The sequence below is a fragment of the Barbatula barbatula genome, assembly GCF_947034865.1.
Source record: "Barbatula barbatula genome assembly, chromosome: 14".
Lineage (NCBI taxonomy): Eukaryota > Metazoa > Chordata > Actinopteri > Cypriniformes > Nemacheilidae > Barbatula > Barbatula barbatula.
The window spans coordinates 2196489-2214274 of NC_136777.1; the positions used below are offsets into that span (position 1 = coordinate 2196489).

Genomic DNA, 17786 nt, shown 5'->3' on the forward strand with positions numbered 1-17786 from the left:
TTGTCACAAGATACAGGGAAGAACGATCAAAAAAGTCCCAAAGTAATTACCAATTTTTTCTGGACAAAAAAAGAGAGAGAGTTGTTTTTTAACTGTCATCACATGTCTCAAGTGTTGGATCGATGTTAATAATACGTCATTAGTATTATTCTTCATTTTAGAGTAGTTAAATCTTTGTTTAGGCTCGCCAACACTTTTTTACTAAAAGTACCTGTGATTCTAGTGAAAACCTAAATATTTTAAAAATAATAGAGACACACAGATAGGGTGATCGGATAAAGTGGGACACTTCTTGTTATTGAAATGGATGGAGAAAAGTGTCCCACGTCAGGACGATTCACCCTGCATCCATGAGTAATGTTTCAAAATGATTTTCATACTTTTTGCCTTTGGTTTTCAGTGGCTACACCTGACATGCTCTAAATGTCAATCCATTATGTCCTATAACGCGAACATTTTTACAAGGTGCCAAAGGAGAGAACTCGCATATCTATCGATTGTTCATTAAGCATCTCGCCGATACTTTTGCCTCGGTGAGCTTAGGGGCGATTGAAACCCTGCCCTGTTCTCCGATTGGTCGATTCAACCCAGCCCCGATAGCCGATTGGTGGAACGCTCAGCGCACTCCAGGCTATAATGAGTTGTGTAAATAACGCTCCACTACACAGCGCGCAGCGCAGCGTTTGCCTTCACACGCGTCTGACTCTCTGATCCGAAACATCTTTTCTTTCACTTTTCACTTAAGCGCGAACATCCATTCGGAGACGATTGAGTGACAACTAAACGGGACTTCATTGCAGAAACTCCTGAAACTTTGGAATTTATTTGTATGGACTTTATTTTCAGATAAAACATTTTGGACCGAAAGTGTCGCTCACTTACAACCAGGACACACCTGCTGTAGCCTACACGCTTTCTGGAATAAATCACATTTTTATAATCTGTCTAGAAAGTATTTTCAGAGGCTCTGTGAAGTAGGCTACATCTAAAGTGTCTGGTGCATGCGTGTTTTCTATCATTAAAGTGCAGCAGAAGTGTGTGCGCGCGCGCGTGCGTATTTGCATGAAGGACAGAGGTGTCTGTGCGTGCTTGCGGTTTCTTGGTTTTTGCTTAAGTCAGTGGGATAGCCGAGCGCATTTTAAGGCTTCTGGGTCCTGTGCGCTACGCTGAATCATATTAACTGTTACGAAGGAGTTTTCGGGAGCCACCACCACGGACTTCGACCTCACCCGATCAGAACTTTTAACGGGGTCTCATTTGTAAATCTGTTGTGATGCATATTCCCGTAGACCCGAGCACGAGCAGACGGTTCACGCCGCCCTCCGCCTCGTTCCCGTGCGCTAAAGTGAGCGAGAGTCCGAGCATGAGCGCACCGGGCCCGCTGAGAACCGGGCGGCCCGTGGAGAACCGCTCTGTGGTGGACGTACTGGCGGATCACGCCGGAGAGCTGGTGCGCACGGACAGCCCGAACTTTCTGTGCTCGGTCCTGCCGTCACATTGGAGGTGCAACAAAACTCTGCCCGTGGCTTTCAAGGTAAAAACATATTTCTGCATTTGTTTCCTTTGTGTACTCGGCCTGTATCTTTTATGCAATACTTGACAAAACTCTAGCCTACAGTTCTATATAATCAAACTCGTACATTTTATTTCATAATTTCATAATGCGATACGCATTATAATAACCCTATACAGTATAGAATCTATATTGAATCACAACAAGACACTTCAGCACAATTTTGAGAGATAAAAGGCGGTCTAATGTAACTATAGCCTATATTGTGATATTAAAACAACAAAAATGTGAACAATCAATAAAATATCAATAACATGAATAATATTTTAAATGTTATTATTTAACATTAACATATTAACTGTTGGGCTATCCAAATCACAGCCGTGCAATTTTACCAACCTATTGTAATTACAATTGCTGTTCATAGATGCTATCTAAAGAAAATATGCAATCGAAAAATACTAATATATTAAATTAACTTAATTTTCTTAATTCTAAGAATGCACAAGTATTTATATAGATTGCTCGGGTTTAGACTTTAAATCTTGATGTTCGTGCAATATCACTTGTTATATTATTGTGATTCTGTTTATCAGGTCGTGGCTCTGGGCGATGTTCCTGACGGGACCTTGGTCACGGTGATGGCGGGAAATGATGAGAATTATTCCGCGGAACTGAGAAACGCTTCAGCAGTGATGAAGAACCAGGTGGCGCGATTCAACGACCTGCGGTTCGTGGGAAGAAGCGGCAGAGGTGACGCATTTATTTGTTGGTCTATTTATTCTTGATCAAACACATGTGGGAGAAATCCTTATAAGGGGACGCGTGCAGGAAAAAAAGACATTTCATATATTTTAACTCGTACTGAACTGTGCTAAACCGCCATGCATTCAAAACAACCATTTTTGCAGGCATGAAAAATAATGCGTCTCAGCAGGATTTTTCATTTATGTTCGGAGTTGGAAAAAAAACGTATTTGTTTATACACCTAAAAACAGCGTACCTCTTACATAGCTCGCATTCTTTCACCAGCGTTTCCGTCGTTTTCCTCTTGGCCTTGCTTCACATTTTTCCTGTAAATGTTACACTTTAAATAGTTGCAGACGGATGAGTGGAAAGCGCCGCAGTGTGCGAATTAAAAGTACCTTTCATTTCTGCAGTCAATTACCCCACCCTCACAGCCCTCATACAAACCACGGCTCTCTCCTCCTCAAAGACAGATCACACACATACAGAGACACACTGGAGTCCAAAAACAATCTGGAACACATTGTCTGACTAATCCACATCATAAACGCATTTCAAAGCGCATCAAAGCGGTAGTGTTGTCTCTCTCCAGAGGAAATTCATCCATTTCTCTCTGTGCATGATCTTTCTAGATGGGGCTGTGCATGAACTGTTCATTCATGAGCCACTGGAGTTTCAACATTGACAACTTTTCCCTTTTAAACCGAGTAATAGTTCCAGTCTGAACGCAGAGAATTTCGTTCTGCGTTGTCAAGATTAATAACGACAACATAATGCTGGAATATGGACTGCATTGCGTTTGCTCTATTATTAAACCTTAAATGCTTTTCCTGTTCTCTTGGTTTCTCTGGTTCTTGCTGCTAAACAGGCTCTCATACCTTTCCGTTTGAACATAAATTGAATTCAAAGTTTATCATTTTACATTAATGCAAGAAAACCTGACCTTCTGATATATATATAGAAAAATAAGACAAGATCAATCCCACAATTTTTGCTTATATCATTTATTAACATAGAAATTTCTATATTTCACTGTACATTTTCATACAATGGCAAAGCAAGCGTAGCTACATACAGTAACTCTCATTTTATTCAATACGTTTTCTTTTTGTGCACCAGGTAAGAGCTTCACTCTGACCATCACTGTGTTCTCTGGACCACCCCAGGTCGCCACGTACCACCGCGCTATTAAAGTCACCGTGGACGGACCTCGAGAGCCAAGACGTGAGTACCCGAAAATCCCTGCATAACTATCGAGTGTCGACTAAGGTGTATGACACAGTCGAGGTCTAGACTAATAGTTTTCTCGTCTGCGGCATGTGTTTGGTTTTGTCATATTTGATCACCACAGATTTTTTACTACAGATCTGCATCTGTAGTATGAGCTGTTAACAGGGTGTGAAATGAATTCAAATAGGTATTTTATTGTAAAGCATTTCACGAATCAGACTGCGCAGGTCACACTTTTTGTTTCTATGCAGCCAACTATCCAAATTATTTCTCATCAATCCAACTTATATGAATAAAACGCACAAAACAAGTAACATTGTTTGACGGTGAGGGGAGACATCTAAAGAGATAGAACACAATGAGATGGCCTCTCCTCTGTATTTGCTTTATACCGTGTTCTTTACTGTGGTAAAACCGGGCTGAGCCGTCTTTAGAATGTGTGCCAAGTATAACAGATTTGATAATCTGCTGGATTTGGAGTTCATCTTTAAGTGTTGAGTTTTGTACACCATACTTCTAAAGTTCAAGTATGAATCCCGTAGCTCTATTGGTGCAGGTTTTTACATTATGTGTGCCGTATTCGAACAGAACCGATGAGTATTCTAACTATTTTGAGAACACTGGCTGCTTAAATGGTGCACGAGTCATCGGTTGATGATACCAGGGCATAGAGCCACAGTGTTTGTGCGTGTTTCACAAAACGTACAGTGTATTTCGGTGCCTAAGTGTTAGTTTCAATGTCAGCACAAAGCGTGCACACCTGCACCGAAGCGTGTGTTAATATTAAACAGCGAACAGTGCTCCAACCTCAGATGTCAGCTGCGGTGTGTTATTAAGCCGTTTCAGGGAGGGAGAGAGAGAAGGTGCGTCCCTGAGCCACAAACACAGGGTTCAATGAAAGCGGGCACTCTCTCTGGCCAGCGGGGTCAGCAGTGCCTGACCGCATTAGAGACCACTGAATTAACATAGCACTGAGGGGTACAGATCTATATCGCTAATGCAGCCCTCAACCACAACCCAGAGACTAAAGAGGGAAAGAGAGAAGGAATACGTAAGAGCGATTTCCAGATCTAGGCGGCCCCAAAAAAGACACGTAAGCAATTCTTAATCATGTCTGAATGTCATTGCATTGCTAAGAAGTTGCAAGAAGGATATAAAGATCATACAAAAGCAAAAAACATATTTTATAAGGAATATGTGCATATACATTCAGCATAAAAAACAAATAAATATGATGGGAGTCAATGGGGGATGAGATGTGTTTGGTAACTGACATTCTTCCAAATATCTTCCTTTAGTAAACGATGACAGATTTTCATTTTTGGGTGAAGTCCGTGAAGAATGTCTGTAGAAATTACAGTATTACTTGCAGCAGTTTGCCAGTAACTTACTGTAGATTTACATTTAAGTAATTTACTCGCAACACTTTGTTCAAAGATAAATGATCATTAAAAAAGTATTTATCCTTACACTATAAATAACTATACATAACAGCCATGCATATTCTGGGAATAAACGGAAAAAGTTTTACGTGGTTCCCAGAATGCTTTGCACGAGGCTGTTATTTCTGTAACGATAAAGACTTGTTCATGTTTAATGTTCATTTATCTTGGAACAAACTGTTGCCAATAAATGAGATGAATATAAATCAACAGTAAGTTACTGGCAACTAGCTGCATAACTACGACACATTTTATTTTACAGTGTTTCATATTGAAGTTACTTCTGATCTGCGCGCAATGTTGGTCATGTTAGCTGTCTGGTGTTCGGTGTGTAATGACTCTTAAGTGATGTTTCTTGTGTGTATTGTCACAAAGCCGTTCTGCGGCTGACCTGATGTTCACTGAACCATCGCTAATGAACAGGTGGCTTTAGATGCGATGTTGAAATGATGCGTGTAAGTGGTTACAGTTAAGGTGTGGTCACATAGGCTTTGACCATGTGAAATTACTTCAGACCCTATGACAAACACGGGCAGCAAAACACACTTCTGTTTTTAAATACTAAAATAGGATTACATATAAAATGTTGAAATGTTCGATGTACACAACTTGCCCGCAACACCGCAAGCTTTGAAGTTAAAAATTTTCCCCACTGACGTTTAGACCTTCTGCACGCTCACCTATTCACATAAATTGATGCGGCACAAACATAAATTCTCATAAGTAGCCCCTTAACGCTGAGTTTACTTGGTCATATCTATTTGCTGTTTGCGTTTATTTTCACAATCTTGTGTGTGTGTGTGTATCCTGCATTTGTGTTGATGGCGTATTTCACATGAAAAAACCACACCCTCCTCTCCCCCCAGGCACGGGCTGTCTTAGGTTATGTGTGCGTGTGTGTGCATGCATCTGTATATGTGTGTGTTATTGCGCGGGCGTGCAAGCGATACTTTGATAGTGCTGCCAATAGAATAATACCTTATTAATGTTTACCAATGGGGTTGATAAACCTGATGGACGGGACAGACCCCACACACTCAAACACAACATGTAGAAATAAACAGCACAGGTCTCTCACAGTATTGAACATGACGTTGAGAAAAGGCTCATGGTGACAAAAGTGTAAAGATAGATGAGATGACGCTTAACCAACACACATTATACACTCTTAAAAATAAAGGTTCCTCACAGTGATGCCATCGAAGAACCATTTTTGGTTCCACAAAGAAACATAAAGGTTCTTTAGATGTTAAAAATTCTTTATGGATCCAAAAGGTTTACCCTAAAAAAGGTTTTAGGGTAAAAAAAGGCAAAATGATAAATGAGAACTTAAATGAGGTTTTTAAACCTTAGTGGAACATGTCCATAGTTAATGTGAAGGACTTCACCTGTGGTTACTTTGGCGGAAAACTTGCCCTGATGCCAGACATGCCCAATATGGCTTCTTAAAACTGCTGGTCTCGAACTGGATCCAGTAATATAAGATGTTAGGGGGCAGTATAATGCCTCTGTGCCAAACGGGACAGTTTTCAAAACAAGCAAGTCAAAACACAAGATGGTACAATACAAGATCGCTTCCATTTTAATGAAAACATCTGTGTAAATTATTCTCGTTCTATTCCATTCCATTATATGCATTATAGCCCATTTATGATAAATAAAATAAAATGAAATTATTTTGTACATCCACTAAAAACAGCTTTGACATGAACCTGACTACAAGGGATGCTCTGGCTTCATTTGTTTGGTAATGCAACTCAGTGTGATATTTTGTTAAGAAGTATCGGCGCGAGATGAAGTTACAGGGATTTAGGGAGAGACAAGACATCATACACCTGATGACCCCACACATACACAGAACTACAACATTGTGTTCGGCTGTATTTGCATTTTAGCACACAGTTCGTAAAGGGTATGTAAATCGGTTAACAATATCATTTGCTGTGTTATCTTTCCATAGATATCACTCCGTGTTTTCTGTAAATAAAGGAGTGTAAGCGCATGCATTCGAGTTTGTGTGTATAGAACACCTGCCAGGTGTGCCATCCCGTAAATAATGCAGGCTACTCCCATGGATATGAATACTATATACTATAACATACAATTTAAAGACAATATTGGTAAATGCTAATGCTAATAATGGTAGGGGCAGAATGATTGCTTGGAAGGGATCCATAAAGAAATAAGTTTACTGCACTATGCAAAGGTGTAACTCGTAGCTTCCTGAAATGGATTGTTATGATATCCTTACATCAACATATTTTCGCTCACATTTACACGTAAATACGGCCTAAAGGAGGAGATATTATTATTATTATTAATAATTGAGAAATATATTACCTGGGTCTGAGGACCAGGAGACTTAAGCAAATGTCTTTACTGGCTCTCTACTTAATCCCTTTGCTGTCTAGGAAAAACATCTGAAATATTAAAGAGATGTAATTTGTTGTTATTCTTGGCTATGAGTGACTCACAAGTGTGTGCGTCCGTGTGTTTTGTAAAATTTTAATGGTGATATTATCACAATAATGTTGTTAGCAGTGGCGCTGAAGGCGAACGGTCACCTGGCAGTTTTCGTCACCGCTGATGCTACATTTGAATGAAGGCAATATTAAACGTCAAATAAATGGAATGGGTTTAAGAGAAATGAACAGAGGATTCATAAGAGTTAAAACAAAGTCATGCATGTAGTGCAGATTTAGATATCCGCATTGCTTCTCTAACATAGAACAACAGAGACCAGAGTTAAAAAAACATAAACAGTGACTTTATCCTTTCATTTAAACCTCACCTCCCGGCCATCGTTCTACACTTTCTTTGAGGGATTAACTTAACAAAAGCCCAAACGAGAGACGCGGGGTGTCTACACAACTCCAGGACGGTTCCAGACACACAATCACAAAGAGTTCCAGGCTTTTTTCCGTTTGCGGGAGAGGACAGGCCCACCTTGTGTTTGAGAATCTCTCACCCATTAGCAGCTTTAAAGACTAATTCAATAAAGCCACATAATAAACGCAACTCACGGCCTATGATAAAAGTGTAAAACAGACGGAATAGAATAGAGAGAGAGAGAGAGAGAGAGAGAGAGAGAGAGAGAACAGAGGGAGGACTGTTACGGGAATATTACAGTGAATCATCTGTTTATTTTTCTACCATTTTTAACAGTGAGGAAAATTTTGCAAATAGTATAATTGAAAAAGCGAGATGTGCCCGGGCTTCCAGTAAAACAGAGAGAGAGAGAGAATTTTCCTCTGTCAGTGTTTCGGATTTTAAAAGGGGTTTTATCATAAAAAAATTCACAGTAATATTACACATACAGAATTGAAAAACATTTATAAAAACTAAGACACTAAAATTATTAGTTTAATAAAAGTTTGCAAATATTCGCATTATACAAATTATAATTTGATAAATGTATTTCTTTTTGTAAATACAAAACCAAAACTCTGTAAACAAGCTTCACAATCCGCAAATATAAGTGTATGCGCAATGCCATACTCAGAATTGCCTGCGTGTACGTCAGAAGCTATATTTAATGGACAAATTGTCCCCAGAAGTGCACTAAATGTGACATAACCTCCTTTTAAACCTCTTCATTTAGACAGCCAAGTAAACATGTATGTGTGTTGCGTGTGTGCGGCATCAAGTCAAAACCTTTTACACAGATATGAGTCTGTTCTCACACTCCTGCAAGCTGCAGTTGTGTCAAATCCTGTCACACACATACGTTCATACACGTAGGCGGCCAAGCATTAAAGCCGTGGGTCTTTTCCCTCCCTTTAACACCTTGCGCTGATCTAATCATTTCAATAATATCCTCTCCACTGAATCATCCAGAATGATCTCAAAGAAACCTTGCGAACGGTTTTAGATCAAAATGAAACTCATGGAGTTTGGCTGCATTTGAATTTCAATAGTTGGCCACGTAGTCGTGTTTTCAGGAAGATTTATTGTCGATGCACATATGCGTCCCGCTTACGATACATACAATTTGAGTTGCAACTAGGTCAACCAAAACCAGCCAAACCACCCACAATGCAGGTGCATGCACACATGCAACAGCGACGACAGCTATACTATCAGTCAGAAGTTAGGACAAACCTACTTTATTGTTAGTGTTTAACAATTTAAGAATGAAAGTAAAGTCATGAAAACTTATATAGGACACAAATAAGGGGAACTACGTGGTTGTGACCAAAAATAGCTTGGCACAATCTGGGCATTCTCTAAGACATCTTTATGGTGCATCCTGGCTGTATTTAAGAAGTTCCCGTTCTTTATGCTTGCTGGCTGCTTGTTCTTCACTATACAATCCAACTTATGCATTCAAAATGTTGTTTTATAAATTCAATGAAAAATTATGAAATCAATTACTGTTCAAAAATGATTTCAGGCCTCAGGTTTCTTTAAGATCACGTGAAACATTCATTGAGGTGTGTCCAAACCTTTGACTGGTAGTGTATGTACTAACGCGAACACAAAAAACGCATGCATGCATACACACATATCTCAAGTCACAAAAGCCACAAACACACATGTGCGCTGTTACGCCCTTTCTTCTTTTCCTGCTTTTTCTACTCAAGGCCTGAACAGGAAAGGCACAGAGATGTTACAACAGAGACACAGATGACAGCGGTGGCAGACGAGCCACGGCCTCTTGTATTGTCTCGCTGATATGGGTTATTAACCTCACCTGCTCCAACTTGCCCCGGAGACAAACAAAAAGAATGCAAAAGGTGAATCGAGGATCAAACGGAAGAGAATATGTATTTGTCATCGCATGACCAGGGGATTTTTTGAAACCACGCATGCAGTCATAGACTGGTACTGTGCATGACGTGTATTACAAGTACGACACCATAGAAAGAACCCTGAGTGTCTGGATCAAGGACACAACATCACTTCCTTTTGCTTTCAGCAATGGAAGTTTGCAGATTTGCGCTCAAATGCAAAAAAACATATGTATCAAATGTAAATACAAAAAAGGGCCTGATCAACAATAGATGGTTTCAGCGGCAACAACAAAAGTTTAACTTACGGTAGACAATTACTTTTAATGTAATTTACAACATATATGAATATAAATTAATAGGAATATGAATATCAATGAAATATAAAGTACAACTTCAAGTTAACTTCTGCTCAGAAGGGTGCAATTCTTCCAGAGATCGAACCAATGCGTTCTCAGCTTTGTGAACCTTGCAAACCGCTACGCATAACAACGACATACAAACCGTCTTCTAATGCAAAGTTCACTTGCTAAAATAAGGTATGGCTAAAAGTTAAATATAGATATTGGGAAGTACGAAAGTAAAAAAAATCTGGTGTCAAGTTCAGGGGTGAATAGAAGCTCTGTTCAGCATTTTCGTTTACACTCCACGCACTCACTTCCTGTCTTGGGCTGATGTGATTGGACACGCCCTGGACTGACTTCTGACATCACACAGAGAACAGATGGAGAAAAAGAGAGAAAGATAAGACTGAGAAACTGCAGGATGGTTACAGCAAGAGGAAGCCAGGTGTGGTGATCTTAGCAGATGTAGAAGCGTTCGTTACTACGGAAGCTAACTTTCATCCGAGGCCTCACTTCCACACCTGAACAACCACCTATTCTCACACACAAAACGTACATCCACCAACCGTCATCTACACCAGTTGCAGGAAGAACTAGAATGAAACTGGTTTTCAGGCCTGAACTGGTTCTCAACTGGGAACCTTTTGAGCAAAACATTTTTGAAACCCTGCAAAATCACAGCGGTTCAATCGGGCAGAGATATTCCTTTATCTCTCAGCAGTCACACACAGAGGCCGTTCCAAAACCTTAAAGCACGTTTCACCTCCGCGTCCCAACCAGCGGATCAACTCCACAATGTTATCAAGTGCCTACGAGTCCCATTTATAGACACCCGTACAAATATTTACAGTGTGTCCGCCGTGACACGTCTGGTCCTCCACAGCGACTGTCGGGTTTCAGCCCTGCTCAAACACACACACGCAGGAGCTAAAAGACCTTGTGTTCAGTCCGTCCAAACGGGAACATATGTTTCTTTCTTCGCTGGTCTGAGAAAGAGAGAATGAGGCGAAAGGAAGGAAGCAGGGCGTATCAGTCAGTTGATCTGTAGCGTCAGCGTATGAGAGAGTATGGGCCTCACAAAGTCTGGACTTCTATAACATAAAGTGTACGGCCCTATCTTTACACACGCATGATCCGCACTGTCCAGCACATGTGTTTTGACCGTCCAGACCGCGATGTGTGTATGTGTGTGTATAAGAGAGAAGATCCACTGTAATTAGTGTGTCTGTGCGTGTCCTGTGGTTATGATATCATTCTCACAAAACGTCAACATTCCTGTCTAAGTGCCCCTTACCTATGAAATATTCATCCATCCGTAATAATTCAGACAGTGGGACTGTACGTGGGGTTTGACCCCACAACCGTCCACATGCACGAGAGGCCACGCTACAAACGATTTTAAATGTATTTCTGAAGGAAATGATTAACTTTAACAGAAAACGTTAAGGAGGACAGGTTAGATTTTTCCTTTTGTCAAAATGAGAATCGCACACTCTGTAGTTACTATACTTAAGCATAGTCAATGCAGCACATAAATGATCAGACCGAGAAACCAGCAGCACTTAAAGTGAAACCAGTGAAACATTAAAACCACTAAACATTTGCACTTGATAGTGCAGATTAAAGGTATAGTTCACACAAAAATAAAAATGTTGTCATTTATTCACCTCTGAGTTGTTCCAAATCTGTATAAATGGGTCAAAGACGTTAAGATGTCCCCATCAAAAGAGATTTACAAAAAATCTCCATAGAACACACATTCAATGTAAGTAAAATGTCTACTTTATGGATTCAACAAGGGTTTTGGAGAATACTAGTCAAAATTTGGTTGAAATGTCGTTCAGTAAAACACAATATTTATGTACAAATTCAAACAAATTCATGCTTATTCTGACTAATATATATATATATATATATATATATATATATATATATATAAGAATAAGGGAGCATATTACATTTTATTGTGCTTTTAATGAGTGAAATTTTTTATTTTCAAATGCGCAAAATCTAGGATAGTGACAAATTTGAAAACATGTAAAATACAACAAATAGCATTTGGGGTGAAAGTATTTAGTCTTTAAATATGTCATAAAGTAATTCTTGTTGTAAATATGCCTGACAAGATCAAGACCCACAAGATGCGTAAACCCTTTCTTGTCTTTGACCTCAATTTCTTTGTAAAGATATTTGGACGAACGCTTGTAACCAAACAGTTCTTGGCCACCATTGACTCCCATACTTATTTTTGTTCTGATGAACACAAAAGAAGATACTTTGAAAATGTAGGACAGCAAACAGTTCTGGGGCACATTTGACTACTATTGTATTTTTCCCAACTATGGTAGTCAACGGGGTCCAAGAACTGTTTGGTTGCAAGAATTCGTCCAAATATCTTTCTCTGTTTTCAACCAAACAAAGAAATTTATACAGATTTGGAACAACTCGAAATTTTTGGTAATCTATCCCTTTAAGCTATTAAGGCCATTAAGCGCAAAGGGAAAATCCCAGAAATACAATAAAAAACCACAGCAGACCCCATAGTCACTTCTCACACATAACCCCTTCTCAGTTATGTTTCATTTTATCAACTTCTCAAATGGTTCATCAAATATCTTAGGGGGAGAAACAGAAGCACGCACAAACATGCGATCAAACGGAAGACGTTTAATTAAAAGTCCATATTAACCTCCATTTAATTATTGCCATTTAGGAGAAATAACAATAATGAGACGTTAATGAGAATCATTTGCGAGTCTTTCCCTTATGGGAACGTGCGCTTGCTTCATAAACAAACTATAAAAAAGACAATTTACCATTTCAATCACATGATAGAGAGGACACAGTGGCATCAAATGGAGGGAGCAATAAACTAATAGAAATATTACCCTGGGGGTAACAAAAAAATGCAGAGTGATGTATTGCCCTCGGGTGAACGAGAGGGCAACAACACACAAAATCCATATCACAGCGTCTGCTATCCTTTCTATATCTGAATGAAATATTCAAATCCAGCCATTACTCCACATTAAAAACCACAAAATGTTCACATGTTCCTCACACACATCACTGATAGTCACATTAAACTCATCCATTAGAGGCCACACATGCGATGGGGTGTGTTTCTATAATGGCTACTGAAGTGGGATGGCAACGCATTGTCTGTCATACCCCCCCCGCACACACTCTCAAAGGGTTTTGTTGCTGATTTCCTCTGTGGATCATCAAACGCTGCGTGAGTCACGTCTGATGCAAACTAGCAAGTACGCAACCTGAATAGCTCCATAGCTCCGTTTCCAATTCAAGCGAGCTACCTAACCAGATGACATTTTAAGCCAGACATTATGCTACCCGCTAGGATATGGAATTTTATTCGAATTACTCTTTCTCTCTCTGCGCAGGTCATCGCATGAAGCCAGACGACCCCCACAAGCAATTTTCAGACCGTCTCGGGGACATCGAACGCTTCCAACGGATGAGAATCAACCCTGGCAATGGGACCACCCGCCCGCACCAAACACATTACAGCCCCACCAGCACCTCGCAGATACCAGGTGTGTGTGTATTTGGATCAGTCAGACGTTAGCTTCGCATGACACATCACACCCTACGGTCTGGAATCTAGCAAGCCCTCTCTATTTCAGTTCCCACGTCTGTGTGTGTGACAGTGGGCGTAGATACATTCTGAGACATGTGTACAGACCAAAATGTGATGTCTGATAGAAAAACAACAATACATGGGTTTGTTTCGCTATACTAGTGAGTACGTTTCAATTGGTAGAGCACACTGCTAGCAACAAAGGTCATGGGTTCGAATCCCAGAAAACAGCATTTTTTTGTACAATCAAATTGGCTTTTTAAGTCGTTTTGACTTCATTTTTTACGTTTTGTCCAGTGGTGAGTTGCTTTAACTTAATTTTAAGTAACGTAAATACATTTAAACGTTAAACACAATAACTAAACATTTGCGTAATGCCAACTTAAATGCTCTTTCGGTCACTTTGGATAAAACCGTTTCCATACACATATATGTAAATTAGGGCAAAGAACTTTAAACATCGTTTAATCGTTTTTTAAAATGCGGTCGATTCGATATCGATTCTCATAAGCCGTGATTCAATTTTTTCTTTCATATTTCCGCAAGCGCTAAACATTCAATATCTTAAATGTAATGGCCACTACTATCCACTAGATGTCACTTTTCTTTTTACAAAGGGGTTTATGTTACAACAGGTAGCATATAGTTCATTCATTGCTTAATGGTGCGTCGTCGAATTAAACATCCCCATCATATAAAAGGCAGCGGTTCATATGACTGCAACCTCTCTTAACAGCTCAAATTTGGTTTGTGTCTTCTTAAATGTAAAATCACCTGATCCTGTTTGATCGAGGTATGCGACTGTTCCGTTTCAATATAGCCAAGTGTTTATGAAGTTGAAAATACAGATTTGTGCCTCTTCATTTAAATTTTTAATTCACCAATGTAATCTGATGTTTACTGATCTCTTTTAGAAATATCTATAGGATTCAATCTATAATCATCAACTAGTATCGAGATTGAATCGAACCAAGAGCGAATCAGAATGGATACCCAGCCCTAATGTAAATGTGAACTTCCATGATTTTCATTGCCGTCTAATGACATCCTCACACAAACCTTTTGACATCACTAGAACAGTCAAACGTTATTTGACAAATTCATGAGACCTTTGCTAGTAAGTAAGAACCACCTCAATGCCTTCAGTTTTTCTGAAACCTGCACACACACACACGCTATACACCCTGGTCGCTGTTTATCTTTCCATTTGCTTTTTCTGTCGCTCAAACATACACACACCCAGGCAGATTTCACACTCTGCCCACCAGTTCTCGTACATCATCATGTGTGCGTGTGTTGCAAAAACATATCACCCTTAAATTTCCATTGTGTTGTTTTGAGCATCCCCGCCGAAAGTGGACTTCCACATAACCTATTCTACGTATTAAACATATAGTTCGGCTGTGATGCATACGAAACATTATTCACGACATCATATTTAGTTTAAATGTTTCTTCTAAAAAGATCTTCTTCACAACACTGTGATATACCGTACATTCTGCAAACATGAACCTCTGAGCGAACCAAGCCCGTCCATGCATTGCACAGCGAGATTTGCAACGTATACAACACCAGAAATGTATGTTTGTGTGTTTGAGCGAGTGAGGTATGTGTAGTATCCATATCTGCAGGTGGATTAGGAGAAGAATTATCTCTTCATAGAGCTGTCACACACACCTGAAGCAGACAAAACACATTAGCTGGGCTTTAAATGTCGGAGACTGTGTGTCTGCTGTAGGCTTGGATGCGTGAGGGTGTCTACAGGTTCCACTATAACCGTGAGGGCCAATTTTTTTTATTATGAACCACGTCAAAAGCAACCTGTGAAGACATCTTTAATGAGAGGTGTTTATGAGAGGTGTGTGTGTGATGAATCCAAAACATGCCGTTATGTCTAATTTTAACATTATCACTCACCCCAGGGCACTGACTCTCTCTTATGTAGGCCCAACTTCATAATATAAATCTTTATACACACACACACGCATTGCGTCAGACAGCTGGGTTCGCAGACGGACATGTGTAACATAGACATGTTAAATCAGTGATTTGTCACAGTATAATCAGACGGTCCATGAGTGATGCAAAGCGTGTCTCTGTTGCATCATTCTGGAGGTTGATTCTTCTTGACTGTAAACAAATATTATATTACAAAATTCTCAGGCCAAACACAGACTTGATTCATACTTAAAAAGATTTGTCAAAACACACGGTGCTGTCCCACAAACACACGCACTATTGTTGTTTTCGAGGACCGGGGAGACGAACTTTAGCATTCGCAAACACGCAGCGACACGCTTTCAGACGGCCCGCGAGAAATGAAGAAACGAAACTGAGCAAACAGATTTGAGAGAATCAAAGTATACACATAAAGAGATATGGATCTGCGTGCGGTGCCCATACGTGCGATCATGCATATCAACACACAGTTTAACAGATACAAACGCTGATACCGTGTCTCTTCATCTTCAACAAACTTTGTGTGTGTATAAGAAAATGCGTGAAGGAGTGATTTAAACAAAGTTATTGTTGCATTACAGTAACGTGTGTGTGTGCGACCTTCACGTATGTGAGATCATTACACAGGATGAGGGTGTGTGAGGTGTTTTCTTTTGACGGCCTGTTTGCAGCAAAACCAAATTTAACCTGTGTAGCCAAGTGCACGCACATACTAAAAGCATTCAAACAGGTTCCTTATTGTGATTTATACAAACATTTACCTTAATGTTAAATGTCTTGCATCTAGTAAAACTTTGTTTACCAACAGAGAAATTAAAACCTGTCAGCCCAAAAGTAATGAGAGTAAATCAGATAAGAAATTAAAAGGTTTTCTTATTTTTGCTGCGGCGCATCAGACGGCCGTGAAGTGACTGTGGGTGGTCAGGTTGAGGCTACACGGGTGTTTGCGTGTTTTAAGGACGTGTGGCGAAGGATCTGAGAGGAAGGCCAGACCTCATAGTGGTTGTGTTTATTTTTGATGGTTCCGAGGAAAGTTTCCTACATTTCCACTCAGCGATATACAGCCTCTCTCTCTCCTGTACATTCTCCATCCAACACTTTCTCGCCGTAGACTGAACCTTTCTGCCATCCAATCTTTAATCAATTCTTCCATCTGCAGTCAAATATTTCAACCTGTAATTCATCAAGACCTTCTTAATGTGTAGTTTGACTTAACTATTTAAAGCTGCGAGACCAAGAACTAGCAAACAAACCGCATTAAAAGAAAGTGTTTGAATGGCTCTAGAACAGCGAGGGTTAAGTTAATGTACTTAAAATAACGTGACGTTAAATATGCCTTACTGTGCATGCACGCTTTTGTGGCCCAAACTTAACTTCCTGTACACATGCACGAAAAATAAAGTCCCTGGAGATCTGATAACAAGCTAAATAAATAAGTAAATAACATTAGCTAGCTAGGTTAAAATAGGGCTAGCCAGTTTTATATTGGGTTATTATTGGAACCAATATTTGGCTAAATTTAAACGTGTACATTTAAAAGTTAGAACCTATTCATCCATTTTTTATTTAATAAAATCGATGTACAATGAAATTCAAAAAATTGCATATTTAATACAATTATGATACAATAAAATATTATTATAAATGACTCACAATATAAATCAAATAAACATAAATCGTTATATTATTAGCCACTCATATTCACCACAGTAAGCTTATAATAATCATTACTTTTCCGAGATGTTTGTGAGATTTTGTGGGAAACGTCAGTTTGGCATATTTGACTTCAACTAACATAAAGACGCAGGAACGAAAAGTGCCCTGGAATTTTAAGTGTCAACCAGAGATGGCAATGTCAAGGCAAAAGTTATGAATTTTAACCAGGAACATTAAAACTAAATACAACAAGTTATTATTATCTTAATTATAATATGGTCGTAGCCTTTAGTTTCGATCACACTGGATATTCCCACCCACCTTAAAACCACAATCCACATAACTTGTACAAGAATGGCTTGGATTGGGCACATCTTGAAGCGCATCTGAGTTCAGTGTGAACAGATGAATTGATGGCCAATGGAAACTTCAACACAGAATATACACTGAGGCTCTCATGCACAAGCAAAATACGCTCCCGGTTGCCCACATATTGTGCTGTTTATAGCCACACACAAACACACTGTGTCTGCGACACGCTGGTTTAATAGCAGCAGAACTCTGTCT

General features: G+C 39.5%; 1 protein-coding gene across 1 annotated transcript in view; it reads left to right on the forward strand.

Annotated features, from left to right (window-relative positions):
* Positions 1 to 17786, forward strand: part of runx3 (RUNX family transcription factor 3) — a 47443-nt gene that overhangs the window by 20084 nt on the left and 9573 nt on the right. Inside the window, exons 3-6 of the mRNA XM_079473248.1 lie at positions 1290 to 1534; positions 2110 to 2266; positions 3380 to 3484; positions 13408 to 13560. Of these exons, the coding sequence (XP_079329374.1) occupies positions 1290 to 1534; positions 2110 to 2266; positions 3380 to 3484; positions 13408 to 13560 (660 nt within the window). The remainder of the gene's footprint in view (positions 1 to 1289; positions 1535 to 2109; positions 2267 to 3379; positions 3485 to 13407; positions 13561 to 17786) is intronic.